General features: G+C 48.9%; 1 protein-coding gene across 1 annotated transcript; it reads right to left on the bottom strand.

Annotated features, from left to right (window-relative positions):
- Nucleotides 1-791: 791 nt before the first annotated feature.
- HOXB1 (homeobox B1) lies at nt 792-3,131 on the bottom strand. Its single transcript, XM_053999806.1, has 2 exons — nt 2,588-3,131; nt 792-1,108 (listed from the first exon to the last, which is right to left on the bottom strand). The coding sequence occupies exons 1-2, from the start codon at nt 3,129-3,131 to the stop codon at nt 792-794; spliced, it is 861 nt and encodes a 286-aa protein (XP_053855781.1).
- Between the last annotated feature and the right edge of the window lie 13,707 nt (nt 3,132-16,838).

The raw sequence follows: 16,838 nt of genomic DNA, 5'->3' as shown, positions 1-16,838 counted from the left end.
CTCCAAAAAAAATCGTCCCCATCCATCCTCGCAGCTCGCCGGGGGCAGGCGGGCTCCTTCCTCCCGTAACAAAAATCTCCTCCCCTCCTCCGCCGGCAGCAGCAAAAATCGCGTGGAAAAAAAAAAAAAAAAAAAAAAAAAACCTGTAAAGCAGAAATAGTGCAAAACGGGAGCAGAAAAATGCGCTTTTTCTTTTTTTTTTTTCCTTTTTTTTTTTTACCTTTTTTTTTTCTTTTTTTTTTTTTTAACCTTTTTTTTTTTTTTTTACTTTTTTTTTTTTTCCTTTCCTGAGGATTTGGGTCTTTGCAGAGGCCTCGAGCGTCTTGGGCGCCTCGGGTCTCTTTTCAAGATCTACAATCAGGAAATAAAAGGGAAAAGGAGGAGGGGGAAAAAATGCCCGAAACTTTTTTCTTTTTTTTTTCTCTTGCCTTTTTTTTTTTTTTTTTTTTTTTTTAACATTCTCACAAGGAGGAAAAACGCATCGGGCAGACGGGGAGGGGGGAGAAAAAATAAAAATCGTTGCGCTCGTTTTTCCAAAGGGGAGCGAACTAAATTAAAGTGTTTTTTTTTGTTTGTTTTTTTCCCTGGAGTTGAAAGTGCAGTTCCTAAAGGGGAAGGGAAAAGGCAGCGAAGTCCCTGAGACGCGGAAATTGCTCCGGCCACCGGCCACGGCCGCTCCTTGGGAGTCCAGAGGGGCTATAAATAAAGAGAGAGCCGCGAGGTGGGGACAGCCGGGGGTGCGCAGGGTCCTGCGGGCGCCCGCAGCCCCTCGGGGACGCCCCCGGCAGCGCTCAGGAGGAGCTGGAGCTGGGCGAGGCCTCCGGCGAGGATGGCTCCGAGCCTTCGGCCGCTTCCTTGGCCGCCCTGCGGGCAGCGGCCGGGGCGAGCCCTTCCCGTTCCCTCTTCTTCTGCTTCATCCGCCTGTTCTGGAACCAGATCTTCACCTGCGTCTCGTTGAGCTCCAGGGTGGCGGCGATCTCCACCCTGCGGGCCCGCGTCAGGTACTTGTTGAAGTGGAACTCCTTCTCCAGCTCCGTCAGCTGCTTGGTGCTGAAGTTGGTGCGGATGGCGTTGGGCTGCCCCAGGAGCCCCAGCTCCGACGCTTTGCCTGAGAAAGACCCAAAAAAGCGCCAGGGCAGGAGCGGCCGGGGGGATGTTCCGCCTCAGGGGTTCTCCCCTTCTCCCTCCGCCTGCAGCGCCCCGAGCTCCGCGCTCCCTCCCGGCCCCTCTCGGCCTCAGCCCGGCTCGCATCCCGCTCCAGGCTCCGCTTTTCCCGGGATCCATCTGGAGATCCTTCCAGAGATCCTCACGGGTTTTTCTCTGGGATCCATCCTCTGAGTTTTTTCTCCCGGGATCCATCCCCTGGGATTTTCCCCCTGGGATCCATCCCCTGAGTTTTTTCTCCCGGGATCCATCCCCTGAGTTTTTTCTCCCGGGATCCATTCCCTAAGTTTTTTCTCCCAGGATCCATTCCCTAAGTTTTTTCTCCCGGGATCCATCCTCTGAGTTTCCCCCTGGGATCCATTCCCTGGGTTTTTACCCCCGGGATCCATCCCCTGGGTTTTTACCCCCGGGATCCATTCCGTGGGTTTTTACCCCTGGGATCCATCCTCTGAGTTTTCCCCTGGGATCCATTCCCTGGTTTTTTTTCCCCGGGATCCATCCCCTGGGTTTTCCCCCTGGGATCCATCCCCTCATCCTCCCGGCTGGGTTTTCTCCTGGGATCCATTCCGTGGGTTTTCTCCTGGGATCTATCCCCTGGGTTTTTCCCCCTGGATCCATCTCCTGGGTTTTCCCCTGGGATCCATCCCCTGGGATTTTCACCCGGGATCCATCCCCGGACCCCGCGGGAAGGGCTGGAAGGGGAAGGAGAGGGTGATGATGGCGGGGAGGAGGAGGAAGGCCGGGGTTTGAGGGAAGGTGATGAGGAAGGAAGTGGAACAATGGAGGAGGAGGAGGAAGCGTCGAGCGTTTCCTGCTCTGAGCTGGACTTAAATCAGGCTCGGGCCTGTGGGAGCCGAGCTCAGGGAGGCTCCGTGGGAAGTGATGGAAAATCTCTGGGGGGGGTTAAGAAAAAGGCCCCAAAACACAAACAACCTCCCAAAAAAAAAAACCAAAAGCCAAACAAACCCCCCAAAAAAACCTCAAAACTATAACCAATCCCCCCCCCAAAAAAAACCAAAACTGAAACAGCCCCCCAAGAAACACCAAAACCCAAACAAAACCCCCCCAAAAAAACCCAAAACCCAACCAAACCCAACCCAAACCCCAAAACCCAATCAAACCCAACCCAAACCCCAAAACCCAACCAAACCCAGCCCAAACCCCAAACCCAGCTCAAATCCCAAACCCAGCCCAAACCCCAAACCCAGCCCAAACCCCAAACCCAGCCCAAACCCCAAACCCAGCTCAAATCCCAAACCCAGCCCAAACCCCAAACCCATCCCAAACCCCAAACCCAGCCCAAACCCCAAACCCAGCTCAAATCCCAAACCCAGCCCAAAGCCGTGCTCCCCTGGAAGATGAGTCCAAACCCCCGGGGCTGCCCGGGCTCGCGGCGGGGCCGCCCCCAGCACCCCAAACTCACCTGTTTTGGGGGGGTTCCTCTTCACCCTCATCCACTCGAAGGTCTGCGCCGCCCCGGCCTTGGCGCCCGGCTCGGGGTGGCCCGGAGGCTCCGGCTCCTCGTGCAGGAGGTCGCCAAAAAGGCCGGGCAGGTAGCCGGGCTGCTCCTGGCCGAAGGCGGGCGGCTGCTGGAACTGCCCCGCGGGCCCGCAGTAGCCCTCGGCCAGCGAGCCCGAGCCGTAGGCGGCCGCCTGGAAGTACAGCCCGTCCGCGTCCTGCTGGCCCAGGTAGAGCTGCTGGTAGCCCGACTGGGCCGGGTAGCCCGGCGTGGCGAAGCGGGAGGAAGAGGAGGAGGAGGAGGAGGGAGGGTGGAAGTTGTGCTGGGGGAGATGCCCGGCAGCGGGCGAGGTGGCCGGCGGGCCGAAGTGGCTCTCGGCGCTCGGAGTGGGGCTACCTGAGCACGGCGGGAAGGAAGGCGAGGCCGGCTCGGGGTGGTGCTGGAAGGCGGCGGTGCCGCGGTTACAAATTGCGAACTCCAAGAAGGAGTTCATGGCGGTATTGTCCATCTGCCAGTGATGGAGGAGGGTCAGCGCGTTTTGGGGGCGATGCCGCCTGCCCTACAACCTTTGGGCACTATGTCAAAGCTGGCAAACTTCCTGCCGGGCACGGGGGGACCCCGCGGAACCGCGGCCGGAGCGGGGGGGACCCCGCGGGCGGAGCGGGCCCAGCCCAATGAGCGCGGGGCTCCCGAAGTTTGCGGCCGGCTCCGGGCTCATCCATCACGGGCCTGGCATTTGCATGACAAAGGGGCTTCAATCAAACCCGGCCCATCAATCTGATAACAACACGGACGCGTCAAAACCTTCCCCTCAAAGACTTTAAAGGAGAGAGGGGCGAGGTGGGGTGCGGGGAAGGATTGCAGTGACCCGCGAGTGTTTTTTAAGTGCTAAAAAGGGCCCCGAGTTATGCGAGGAGCCGGTTTCAGGCGCAAGTTCTGACTTTAAAAGGGTTTTTTTTTTTTTTTTTTTTTTTTTGCACACCCCCCCCGCGATGCCGGCTCGGTGTGAGAAAAAGAAAAGAGGGCGAGGGGATGGGGAGGTGTGAGGCACAAAGGGATGATGCTCTTTGATTCTTTTGGGAGCTTTTCCCCTCGGAGCGCCTCGCACCCAAGGTTTCGGTGTTCTCCGCGGTGCTGAGAAAGCCGCCCGAGAAAAACCCGCTCGCTTTTCGCTTTCATTCCCCCCGCGCGGGCTTTGTGCCGGTGAAAGCGCCGCAATTAGATCAACATTCTAATGAGGAGGCCAAATAAAGTTAGCGAGGCTCCTGCTGGAGCCGGGCCAGGCCCGGCCTGGCAAATCCCGGGATGGGAACTGAAACCGAGCCCGGCGGCCACCGGGGCATCTTCCCATCCATCCACCCGCGCACCGCGCGCTCCCGACTAAAACCGGGTTTAGGGGCTCACTCCCCGCACACTCCCGACTAAAACCGGGCTTAGGGGCTCACACCCCGCACACTCCCGACTAAAACCGGGCTTAGGGGCTCACACCCCGCACACTCCCGACTAAAACCGGGTTTAGGGGCTCACTCCCCGCACACTCCCGACTAAAACCGGGTTTAGGGGCTCACACACTGCACACTCCCGACTAAAACCGGGTTTAGGGGCTCACTCCCGGCACATCCCTGCCCAAACCGGGTTTAGGGGCTCACTCCCGGCACACTCCCTACCCAAACCGGGTTTAGGGGCTCACTCCCCGCACATCCCGACCCAAACCGGGTTTAGGGGCTCACATCCCGCACACTCCCGACTAAAACCGGGTTTAGGGGCTCACTCCCCGCACATCCCTACCCAAACCGGGTTTAGGGGCTCACTCCCCGCACATCCTGACCCAAACCGGGTTTAGGGGCTCACTCCCCGCACATCCCTACCCAAACCGGGTTTAGGGGCTCACTCCCCGCACATCCCTACCCAAACCGGGTTTAGGGGCTCACTCCCCGCACATCCCTACCCAAACCGGGTTTAGGGGCTCACATCCCGCTCACTCCCTACCCAAGCCGGGTTTAGGGGCTCACATCCCGCACATCCCTACCCAAACCGGGTTTAGGGGCTCACTCCCCGCACACCCCTACCCAAACCATCTTTTCGGGCGCTCTAAGCAATTCTGGGGCGCTAAGCTCAGCTTTGGCGGGCTGAGCCCGTCCCCAGCGGGGTCCAGCTGAGGAGGAGGAGGGCAGAGCCTGCCTCCAGGCCGGGCTCAGAGAATGGGAACAGAGGTGGGCAACATTTATTTACTTGTTCCGAGCAGGGAGACAAGAGCGCGCAGGCATCGGACGCCCACAGCCATTTGTTACTTGTCAGGAGGATTTACTGCCCGGCCACGCTCCGGCAGCGCCGCGAGGGCTCCGCTCCCGCTCCTCTCCCTTTTCCCGGGCCAAAAGTTCACCCTGAGAGCCAAATTAAAATGGGAAAAAAATCCCTTTGCGCTGGGGACAACATTTGGTGACAAATTCCCGCCGGGTAGCGACGTCCCCGTCCTCTTTTCCATCCGAAAATTTGATTTTATCGCCATTTCCAGCTGCCGTTCGGTCTAAAATAATTTAAATTTTCCGTTTGTTTGTTGCTTTATTTCCGCTCCTCTCCCTTTTCCCAGGCCAAAAGTTCACCCTGAGAGCCAAATTAAAATGGGAAAAAAAATCCCTTTGCGCTGGGGACAACATTTGGTGACAAATTCCCGCCGGGTAGCGACGTCCCCGTCCTCTTTTCCATCCGAAAATTTGATTTTATCGCCATTTCCAGCTGCCGTTCGGTCTAAAATAATTTAAATTTTCCGTTTGTTTGTTGGTTTATTTCCGCTCCTCTCCCTTTTCCCCGGGCCAAAAGTTCACCCTGAGAGCCAAATTAAAATGGGAAAAAAAATCCCCTTGCGCTTTGGTGATAAAGTCCTTTTTTTTTCCGTGTAAAATTTGATTTTTTCGCCATTTCCAGCTGCCGTTCGGTCTAAAATAATTTAAATTTTCCGTTTGTTTGTTGGTTTATTTCCGCTCCTCTCCCTTTTCCCGGGCCAAAAGTTCACCCTGAGAGCCAAATTAAAATGGGGAAAAAATCCCTTTGCGCTTTGGTGCCAAATTCCCGCCGGGCAGCGACCTCCTCCTCCTTTTTTCCCGTGTAAAATTCGGTTTTTTCGCCACTTCCAGCTGCCGTTCTGCCTAAAAAAAATTAAAATTTCCGTTTGTTTGTTGGTTTATTCCCGCTTTGCTGAGGCCGAGAGGCCCCAAAATGAAAATATTTGGGGTTACGAGCGTTCTTCAAAACTCCTTTTCTTTTTTTTTTCTTTTTTTTTTTTTTTTTCTTTTTTTTCTTTTCTTTTTTTTTTTTTTTTTTTTTTGGAGTGATTCAAAGCTGCGCTCCCGTCATTCCCCCGGCAGGAAAAATCGATTTTTAATTCGATTCCTTTGATATTTCGTCGCGTTCGGGTTCAAATGGATGATTTATGGCTCTAAAACAAATTAAAAAAAAAAGAGAGAGAGAGAGAAAAAGCCGATTTTATTTATTTTTTATTTATTTATTTGTTTGTTTATTCCGGCCTGGCATCCATGGCTTTGTTTTTTCCGGCGTTTTTCCGCAGCTGCTGCATCAAGGGGATTTTTTTTTAATTAAAATCACGAAAAAAACGCGATTTTATTTTATTTTTTTTTTTAATTTTCAGTCGTGGCAGGAAAACTTTTCCTCTAAGCCGAGCCTAAATTAGAGCTGGGGTGAAAAATCCGATTTTTGGTGGTTTTTTTTGTGGGTGGGTGGGTGGGACAGGGGTCACAAAATTGGAATTGGTGAAATTGGGCAAAATTCAGCCTGAAATGGGGACGGGCTGCGGGGCTGGGGCTGCGATCGCGTCGGGAATTTGGGAAAAAATCGCTTTTTTTGGGATTCCTAATGCTCACATGAGGGGTTTAGGGCAGGGGTAACTTCGGGATTTTGGGAAAAATCGCTTTTTTTGGGATTCCTAATGCTCACATGAGGGGTTTAGGGCCGGGATCGCTTTGGGAATTTGGAAAAAAAATCGCTTTTTTTTGGTTCCTAAGGCTCGGAGGAGGGATTTAGGGCTGGGATCGCTTTGGGATTTGGGAAAAAATCCCTTTTTTTGGGATTCCTAATGCTCACATGAGGGATTGAGGGCCGCGGTAACTTCGGGATTTTGGGAAAAAATCGCTTTTCTTGAGATTCCTAATGCTCAAATGAGGGGTTTAGGGCCGGGATCGCTTTGGGATTTGGGAAAAAATCCCTTTTTTTGGGATTCCTAATGCTCACATGAAGGATTTAGGGCAGGGATCGCTTCGGGAATTTGGGAAAAAATCCCTTTTTTTTGGGATTCCTAATGCTCACATGACGGATTTAAGGCCGGAATCACTTCAGAATTTGAGGGAAAATCGCTTTTTTTTTGGTCCCTAGGGTTCAAATGAGGGTTTAGAGCTGGGGTAACTTTGGAATTTTGGGAAAAATCGCTTTTTTTTTTTTGTCCTTTATGCTCACATGAAGGATTTAGGGCCGGGATCGCTTCGAGAATTTGGGAAAAATCGCTTTTTTTGGGATTCCTAATGCTCACATGAGGGATTTAAGGCCAGGATCGCTTTGGGATTTTTAGGGAAAATCACTTTTTTTTTTTGGTTCCTTATGTTCAAATGAGGGTTTAGGGCTGGGTTAATTTCGGGATTTTGGGAAAAAATCACTTTTTTGGGGGATTCCTAATGCTCAAATTACGGATTTAAGGCCGGGATCACTTCAGAATTTGATGGAAAATCACTTTTTTTTTTTGGTTCCTTATGTTCAAATGAGGATTTAGGGCTGGGGTCGCTTCGGGATTTTGGGAAAAAATCCCTTTTTTTGGGATTCCTAAGGTTCAAATGAGGATTTAGGGCTGGGTAACTTCGGGATTTTGGGGGAAAAAATCGCTTTTTTTGGGTTTCCTAATGCTCAAATTACGGATTTAAGGCCGGAATCACTTCAGAATTTGAGGGAAAATCACTTTTTTTTGGGTTCCTAATGCTCAAATGAAGATTTAGAGCAGGGGTAACTTCGGGATTTGGGAAAAAAATCGCTTTTTTTGGGTTCCTAATGCTCAAATGAGGATTTAGGGCTCGGGTAACTTTGGAATTTTGGGAAAAATCGCTTTTTTTTGTCCTTTATGCTCACATGAGGGATTTAGGGCCAGGATCGCTTCGGGATTTTGGAAAAAATCACTTTTTTTTTTTGGTCCCTAAGGTTCAAATGAGGATTTAGGGCTGGGGTAACTTCGGGATTTTGGGAAAATCACTTTTTTTTGTTGTTCTTTATGCTCACATGAAGGATTTAGGGCCGGGATCGCTTTGGGATTTTTGGGGAAAATCGCTTTTTTTTTGGTTCCTGAGGATCACGTGAGGGATTTGGGGCTGGGGTAACTTCGGGATTTGGGAAAAAATCACTTTTTTTTTTTGTCCCTTATGCTCACATGAAGGATTTAGGGCTGGGATCGCTTTGGGATTTGGGAAAAAATCACTTTATTTGGTTCCTAATGCTCACATGAGGGGTTTAGGGCCGGGATCGCTTCGGGAATTTGGGGAAAAATCGCTTTTTTTTGGGTTCCTTATGCTCAGATGAGGGTTTAGGGCTGGGATCGCTTTGGGATTTTAGGAAAATCACTTTTTTTTTTTTTTTGTCCCTTATGCTCACATGACGGATTTAAGGCCGGGATCGCTTTGGGATTTTTGGGAAAAATCGCTTTTTTTTGGGATTCCTAAGGTTCAAATGAGGATTTAGGGCTGGGTAACTTCGGGATTTTGGGAAAAAAAATCGCTTTTTTTGGGTTTCCTAATGCTCAAATGACGGATTTAAGGCCGGGATCCCTTTGGGATTTTGGGGAAAAATCGCTTTTTTTGGTCCCTAATGCTCAAATGGGGGATTTAGGGCTGGGGTAACTTCGGGATTTTGGTGAAAAAATCGCTTTTTTTTTTGTCCCTACGGTTCAAATGAGGATTTAGGGCTGGAATCCCTTTGGGATTTTGGGAAAAATCGCTTTTTTTTTTTTGTTCCTTATGCTCAGATGAAGGATTTAGTGCTGGAATAATTTCCAACCCCCAGCTCTTGTTCCATTTCGATTTTTAACACTTTATTTTAAAACCTTTAGATCTTTATTTTAGGATCTTTATTTGAAGCCTTTTCTTGGAAATCTTCACTTGGAATCTTCATTTAAATTTTAATCTTTATTTTAAAGCACTTTAAATCCTGATTTTTTTGAGCCTGGATTTGAAACCTTGATTGGAAATCTTGATTTTTTTTAAATTTTTAATATTTTTTTTTTAATTTTAAATTTTAAATCTGTGTTTTAAATCTTTGGGATTTTGGGGGTTAAATGTAACTTTTTTGAGTTAAATAGAACTTTTTGGAGGTTAAACAGAACTTTTTTGGCGTTAAATGTAACTCCTTTTTTTGTTAAATAGAACTTTTTTGGGGTTAAATGTAAATTTTTGGGGGTTAAATAGAACTTTTTGGGGGTCAAATGTAAATTTTGGGGGGTTAAATGTAACTTTGTTGGGGTTAAATGTAACTTCTTTTGAGATAAATAGAACTTTTTTGTGATTAAATAGAACTTTTTTGGGGTTAAATGTAACTTTTTGGGGGGTTAAACAGAACTTTTTTGGGGTTAAATGTAACTTTTTGGGTTAAATGTAACTTTTTTTGGAAGTCTCAATTAAAGCTGAGGCGGCGCTGAGGTGAAAAATCCGATTTTTTTTTTTTTTAATAGGAAAAAAGTAGTGAAAGGAGCCCAGATAATTCAGATAAAATAGGAAAAAAAAAAAGAGGAAAAAACCCCAGATAATTCAGATAAAATTAAAAAAGGGATAAAACCCCAGATAATTCAGATAAAATTAAAAAAGGGATAAAACCCCAGATAATTCAGATAAAATTTAAAAAAGGGATAAAAACCCAGATAATTCAGATAAAATTAAAAAAAGGGATAAAACCCCAGATAATTCAGATAAATTTTAAAAAGGGATAAAAAACCAGATAATTCAGATAAAATTAAAAAGGGGATAAAAACCCAGATAATTCAGATAAAATTTAAAAAAGGGATAAAAACCCAGATAATTCAGATAAAATTAAAAAAAGGGATAAAACCCCAGATAATTCAGATAAATTTTAAAAAGGGATAAAAAACCAGATAATTCAGATAAAATTAAAAAGGGGATAAAAACCCAGATAATTCAGATAAAATTAAAAAAGGGATAAAACCCAGATAATTCAGATAAAATTAAAAAGGGATAAAACCCCAGATAATTCAGATAAAATTTTAAAAGGGATAAAACCCAGATAATTCAGATAAAATTTAAAAAGGGATAAAAACCAGATAATTCAGATAAAATTTAAAAAGGGATAAAAGCCCAGATAATTCAGATAAAATTAAAAAAGGGATAAAACCCAGATAATTCAGATAAAATAGGAAAAAAAAAAAAAAGAGGAAACAAGGCCAGGTAATTCAGATAAAATAGAAAAAATAAACGGAAAAAAACCCCAAATAATGAGGATAAAATGGGGAAAAAAAAAAAAAAACCCGAACCGGGAAAACGAAGCCCCGGTAGTTCAGATAAAACAGAAATGCAAGCGGGGAAATGAGGAGAATTTGGGATAAAATGAGATTATCAGGAGAAAATGGAATTATTTCCGGGAGCGGCTCCTGCTCCCCGGCCCGGGGATTCCCGCGCTGCTTCCCTGGGAATCCCAGCGGCCCCGCCAGGGGCTGGCCCCGCCCCGCCTCCTTAATTAGGCTCATTTGCATATTCATGACTGCGCCGCAGTGCAGAGGAGGGGTCTGGAGGCGCTGGGTCGGGCAGGGATTTGGGGGGTCCCGAATTCCTGGGGGTTCCCTCGGATCCCAAATCCCTGGGGGTTCCCTGAGATCCCAAATTCCTGGGGATTCTGTCAGATCCCAAATCCTGGGGATTCCCTCAAATCCCAAATCCCTGGGGATTCCCTCGGATCCCAAATCCCTCGGGATTCTGTCAGATCCCAAATCTAACCGGGGGTCCCAAACGCCTGGAGATTCCCTGAGATCCCAAATCCCTGGGGATTCCCTCGGATCCCAAATTCCTGGGGATTCCCTCAAATTCCAAATTCCTGGGGATTCTGTCAGATCCCAAATCTAACTGGGGATCCCAAACGCCTGGAGATTCCCTGAGATCCCAAATTCCTGGGGATTCCCTGAGATCCCAAATCCCTGGGGATTTCCCGAGATCCCAAATCCGTGGAGATTCCCTCGGATCCCAAATCCCTGGGGATTCCCTCAAATTCCAAATTCCTGGGGATTCTGTCAGATCCCAAATCTAACTGGGGATCCCAAATTCCTGGAGATTCCCTGAGATCCCAAATCCCTGGGGATTCCCTCGGATCCCAAATTCCTGGAGATTCCCTTAGATCCCAAATCCCCGGGGATTCCCTCAAATCCCAAATTCCCGGGGATTTCCTCAAATCCCTGAGGATCCCTAGAGATTCCCTTGGATCCTAAATCCCTGGGGATTCCCTTGGATCCCAAATTCCTGGAGATTCCCTGAGATCCCAAATCCAGGCCCGGCTCCGTGCTCCGAGAGGTGCGGGGATCCACACAGGCCGTGATCAATGGCCGATATCGGCAGCTGGGGTTTATCAATCAGGGATCCACACAGGCCGTGATCAATGGCCGATATCGGCAGCTGGGGTTTATCAATCAGGGATCCAGGATACCCTGATCAATGGCCGATATCGGCAGCTGGGGTTTATCAATCAGAGATCCAGGATACCCTGATTAATGGCCGATATCGGCAGCTGGGGTTTATCAATCAGGGATCCAGGATACCCTGATCAATGGCCAATATCGGCAGCTGGGGTTTATCAATCAGGGATCCAGGATACCCTGATCAATGGCCGATATCGGCAGTTGGGGTTTATCAATATCAGGGATCCACACAGGCCGTGATCAATGGCCGATATCGGCAGCTGGGGTTTATCAATCAGGGATTCAGGATACCCTGATCAATGGCCGATATCGGCAGCTGGGGTTTATCAATCAGGGATCCAGGAGTCCCTGATCAATGGCCGATATTGGCAGCTGGGGTTTATCAATCAGGGATCCAGGATACCCTGATCAATGGCCGATATCGGCAGCTGGGGGTTTATCAATCAGGGATCCAGGATACCCTGATCAATGGCCGATATTGGCAGCTGGGGTTTATCAATCAGGGATCCAGGATACCCTGATCAATGGCCGATATTGGCAGCTGGGGTTTATCAATCAGGGATCCAGGATACCCTGATCAATGGCCGATATCGGCAGCTGGGGTTTATCAATCAGGGATCCACACAGGCCGTGATCAATGGCCGATATCGGCAGCTGGGGTTTATCAATATCAGGGATCCAGGATACCCTGATCAATGGCCGATATCGGCAGCTGGGGTTTATCAATCAGGGATCCACACAGGCTGTGATCAATGGCCGATATCGGCAGCTGGGGTTTATCAATCACGGATCCATGCAGGCCGTGATCAATGGCCGATATCGGCAGCTGGGGTTTATCAATCAGGGATCCAGGAGTCCCTGATCAATGGCCGATATCGGCAGCTGGGGTTTATCAATCACGGATCCATGCAGGCCGTGATCAATGGCCGATATCGGCAGCTGGGGTTTATCAATCAGAGATCCAGGATACCCTGATCAATGGCCGATATCGGCAGCTGGGGTTTATCAATCAGGGATCCAGGATACCCTGATCAATGGCCGATATCGGCAGCTGGGGTTTATCAATCAGGGATCCAGGATACCCTGATCAATGGCCGATATCGGCAGCTGGCGTTTATCAATCAGGGATCCAGGATACCCTGATCAATGGCCGATATCGGCAGCTGGGGTTTATCAATATCCAGCAGCCCGGAGACCCCAAATCCCCACTTTATTCCCATTTCCCCCCTAATTCCAGCTCCCAGTGGGGAAATCGAGCCGGGATAAACCCGGCAGCTTCCAGGCCAAGGTTCCCTCTCCCAGCTCCTCCCTTGGGATGGAGACTGGAAATCCAGGGGAGAGGATCGGAAGGAGAAACTGAGAAGGAAACGAAAGAGAAAAAAGGGAAATTCCCCCCAGAAATCCCCTAAAAGCTGCAGAATTCCCAGGAAAAGGGAGCTCTCCCCTCGCAGGCCCCGTTCCCGCTTGGCTTCTCCTCCAGGGAAGATTCCCACGCTTGATCCAACAGCTCCGGCGCTTCCAGGAGCTCCTCAAACACAACCCCCGCTCCCGCCGCCGCGCAAAATCAATATTTCCTCAACCCGCCGCTCATTTGCATACTCCCTCCTTAATTACCGCCAGGCAGTCGCCGTGTTTTGCCAACAACCAAGGCCCCGAATATGCTTAATGCGCTTAATTCGCTTAATTAATGCCCTCCAGTTGCGCGGAACAGAAGGGCAGGGCCGCAAATTTTCGCTTGCCCGCGTTCCGTTGACATTTTGGAGGAGGTGAAGAACGGCCGGGCTGATGGCGGAACCTCGCGGCCGTTCAATAATTCAGATTTTATTGAACCTTCCCCCCTCCTCTCCTCCCGATTAGCTCCGCTCTCGCTAATTAGGACAAATAAGGAGGGCCCTGCTGGTGGCGGGATAATGACGGCGGAGGCGCCGCTAACGAAGCGCGGGCCGAGGGTGGAGGATCGATCGGCGCCCGGCACCGGCAGCGCTCCCGCGGCCCTGCGGCCGCGCCGGGGCTCGTTACGGGCACCTCGTTAGGGATGGTGCCCATGAGGGCTCGGGGCCTCATTTGGGGTGGTTTTGGGGTTCCTCATCCCACCCTCATTGGGGATTGCTATGGATGAGGCCTTGGGCTTTGATTTGGGGCGGTTTTGGGGATCCTCATCCCATCCTCATTAGGATTTACATCGATAAGAACTCGGGGTTTGATTTGGGGGCTTTTGGGGTCCCTTTCCCACCCTCATTAGGGATTTGTAGAGATAAGAACTCAGGGTTTGATATGGGCAGTTTTTGGGGTTCCTCATCCCACCCTCATGTGGGATTGGTATGGATGAGGGCTCGGGGTCTCATTTGGGGCGGTTTTTGGGGTTCCTCATCCCACCTTCATTAGGGATTTGTATCGATGAGAGCTTCGGGTTTGATTGGGGCAGTTTTTTGGGGTTCCTCATCCCACCCTCATTAGGGATTGGTATGGATGAGGGCTCGGGGTTTCATTTGGGGCGGTTTTGGGGATCCTCATCACACCCTCATTAGGGATTTACATCGATAAGAACTTGGGGATTGATTTGGGGTGGTTTTGGGGTTCCTCATCCCACCCTCATGAGGGATTGCTATGGATGAGGCCTTGGGGTTTGATTTGGGGCGGTTTTTGGGGTTCCTCATCCCATCCTCATGAGGGATTTACATCGATAAGAACTTGGGGATTGATTTCGGTGGTTTTTGGGGTTCTTCATCCCATCTTCATTAGGGATTGGTATGGATGAGATCTCGGGGTTTGATTTGGGGTGGTTTTGGGGTTCCTCATCCCACCTTCATTAGGGATTTGCAGTGATAAGAACTTGGGGTTTGATTGGGGCAGTTTTTGGGGTTCCTCATCCCACCTTCATTAGGGATTTGCAGTGATAAGAACTTGGGGTTTGATTGGGGCAGTTTTTGGGGTTCCTCATCCCACCCTCATGAGGGATTTGTATCGATGAGGGCTTGGGGTTTCATTTGGGGCGGTTTTGGGGTTCCTCATCCCACCTTCATTAGGGATTTTTATCGACGAGGGCTCGGGGTTTGATTTGGGGCAGTTTTTGGGTTCACTCATCCCACCCTCTTTAAGGATTGCTATAGATGAGAGCTCGGGGTTTCATTTGGGGCGGTTTTTTGGGGTTCCTCATCCCACCCTCATTAGGGATTAGTATGGATGAGGGCTTGGGCTTTGATTTGGTGCAGTTTTTGGGGTCCTTTTCCCACCCTCATTAGGGATTTGTATCTATGACAGATTGGGCTTTGATTTTGGGGCGGTTTTTTGGGGTCTCTTTTCCCACCCTCATTAAGGATTGCTATCCATGAGGACTCGGGGTTTGATTTGGGGCGGTTTTTAGGGTTCCTGACCCCCACCCTCATTGGGGATTTGTAGTGATAAGAACTTGGGGTTTGATTGGGGCAGTTTTTGGGGTTCCTCATCCCACCCTCATGAGGGATTTGTAGCGATGAGGGCTTGGGGTCTCATTTGGGGCAGTTTTGGGGTTCCTCATCCCACCTTCATTAGGGATTTACATCGATAAAAACTTGGGGTTTGATTGGGGGTGGTTTTTGGGGTCGCTCATCCCACCCTCATTAAGGATTGCTATCCATGAGGGCTTGGGGTTTGATCTGGGGGGTTTGGGGTCCCTTTCCCACCCTCATTGGGGATTTGTAGTGATAAGAACTCGGGGTTTGATTTGGGGTGGTTTTGGGGTCCCTTTCCCACCATCATTCGGGATTTGTAGTGATAAGAAATCAGGGTTTGATTTTGGGTTAATTTTTGGGGTTCCTCATCCCACCCTCATGAGGGATTTGTAGTGGGAAGAACTCGGGGTTTGATTTGAGGCTGTGTTTGGGGTTCCTCATCCCACCCGCATTAGGGATTTGTATCGACAAGGGCTCGGGCTTTGATTTGGGTGGTTTTTGGGGTCCCTAATCCCACCCTCATTAAGGATTGCTATCCATGAGAGCTCGGGCTTTGATTTGGGGGGGGTTTTGGGGGGTCCCTAATCCCACCCTCATTAGGGATGGTATCGAGGAGGGCTCGGGCTTTGATTTGGCCGGTTTTTGGGGTCCCTTTCCCACCCTCATTCGGGATTTGCAGTGATAAGAACTCGGGCTTTGATTTGGGACGGTTTTTGGGGTCCCTCATCCCACCCTCATGAGGGATTGGTATGGATGAGGCCTTGGGCTTTGATTTGGGGCTGGTTTTGGGGTCCCTTTCTCACCCGCATTAGGGATTTTTAGGGAGAATAACTCAGGCTTTGATTTGGGTTGGTTTTTGGGGTCCCTTTCCCACCCTCATTTGGGATTTGCAGCAATAAGAACTCAGGCTTTGATTTGGGGCAGTTTTTTGGGGTCCCTTTCCCACCCTCATTCGGGATTTGCAGTGACAGGGACTCGGGGTTTGATTTGGGGCGGTTTTTGGGGTCTCTTTTCCCACCCTCATTGGGGATTTGCAGCAATAAAAACTCGGGGTTTGATTTGGGGCGGTTTTTGGGGTCCCTTTCCCATCCCTTTGCCAGGAGTCCCTCCTGTCCCTCCCTCGCCCTCGCCCTTCCCCTCCTCCCTTCCCCACGGGAAAAGGGCGTGGAAAAGTGGAAATCCGCCGGTTTGGGATATTTCCCCTCCTTTTTAGACTGAAAAGCATTTAAATATGGAAATTTGCCAGTTTGGGGATATTCCCCTCATTTTTAGAGCATTCAAATATGGAAATTTGCCAGTTGGGGATATTTCCCTTCATTTTTAGAGCATTTAAATATGGAAATTTGCCAGTTTGGGATATTTCCCCTCCTTTTTAGAGCATTTAAATATGGAAATTTGCCAGTTTGGGGATATTTCCCCTCCTTTTTAGAGCCTTCAAATATGGAAATTTGCCAGTTTGGGATATTTCCCTTCATTTTTTAGAGCATTTAAATATGGAAATTTGCCAGTTTGGGATATTTCCCTTCATTTTTAGAGCATTTAAATATGGAAATTTGCCAGTTTGGGGATATTTCCCTTCATTTTTAGACTGAAGAGCATTTAAATATGGAAATTTGCCAGTTTGGGATATTTCCCCTCCTTTTTAGAGCATTTAAATATGGAAATTTGCCAGTTTGGGATATTTCCCCTCCTTTTTAGAGCATTTAAATATGGAAATTTGCCAGTTTGGGGATATTTCCCCTCCTTTTTAGAGCATTCAAATATGGAAATTTGCCAGTTTGGGGATATTTCCCTTCATTTTTAAACTGAAGAGCATCTAAATGTGGAAATCCGTCGGTTTGGGGCTATTTCCCCTCATTTTTAGGGCATTTAAATATGGAAATTTGCCAGTTTGGGGATATTTCCCCTCATTTTTAGAGCATTTAAATATGGAAATTTGCCAGTTTGGGGATATTCCCCTCATTTTTAGAGCATTTAAAGTGGAAATCCACCACTTTTTTGATTTTTTTTTTTCTCTCTCTCTCATTTTTCAGCGGGATACAGGAGGGGTCGTGCCTGGGGGAGGCCAAAAGGGATGGAGGAAGAGGAGGAGGAGGAGGAGGAG

The sequence above is a fragment of the Vidua macroura genome, chromosome 27 (genome assembly GCF_024509145.1).
Source record: "Vidua macroura isolate BioBank_ID:100142 chromosome 27, ASM2450914v1, whole genome shotgun sequence".
Taxonomy (NCBI): domain Eukaryota; kingdom Metazoa; phylum Chordata; class Aves; order Passeriformes; family Viduidae; genus Vidua; species Vidua macroura.
This window is presented reverse-complemented; position numbering and strand designations above follow the sequence as displayed.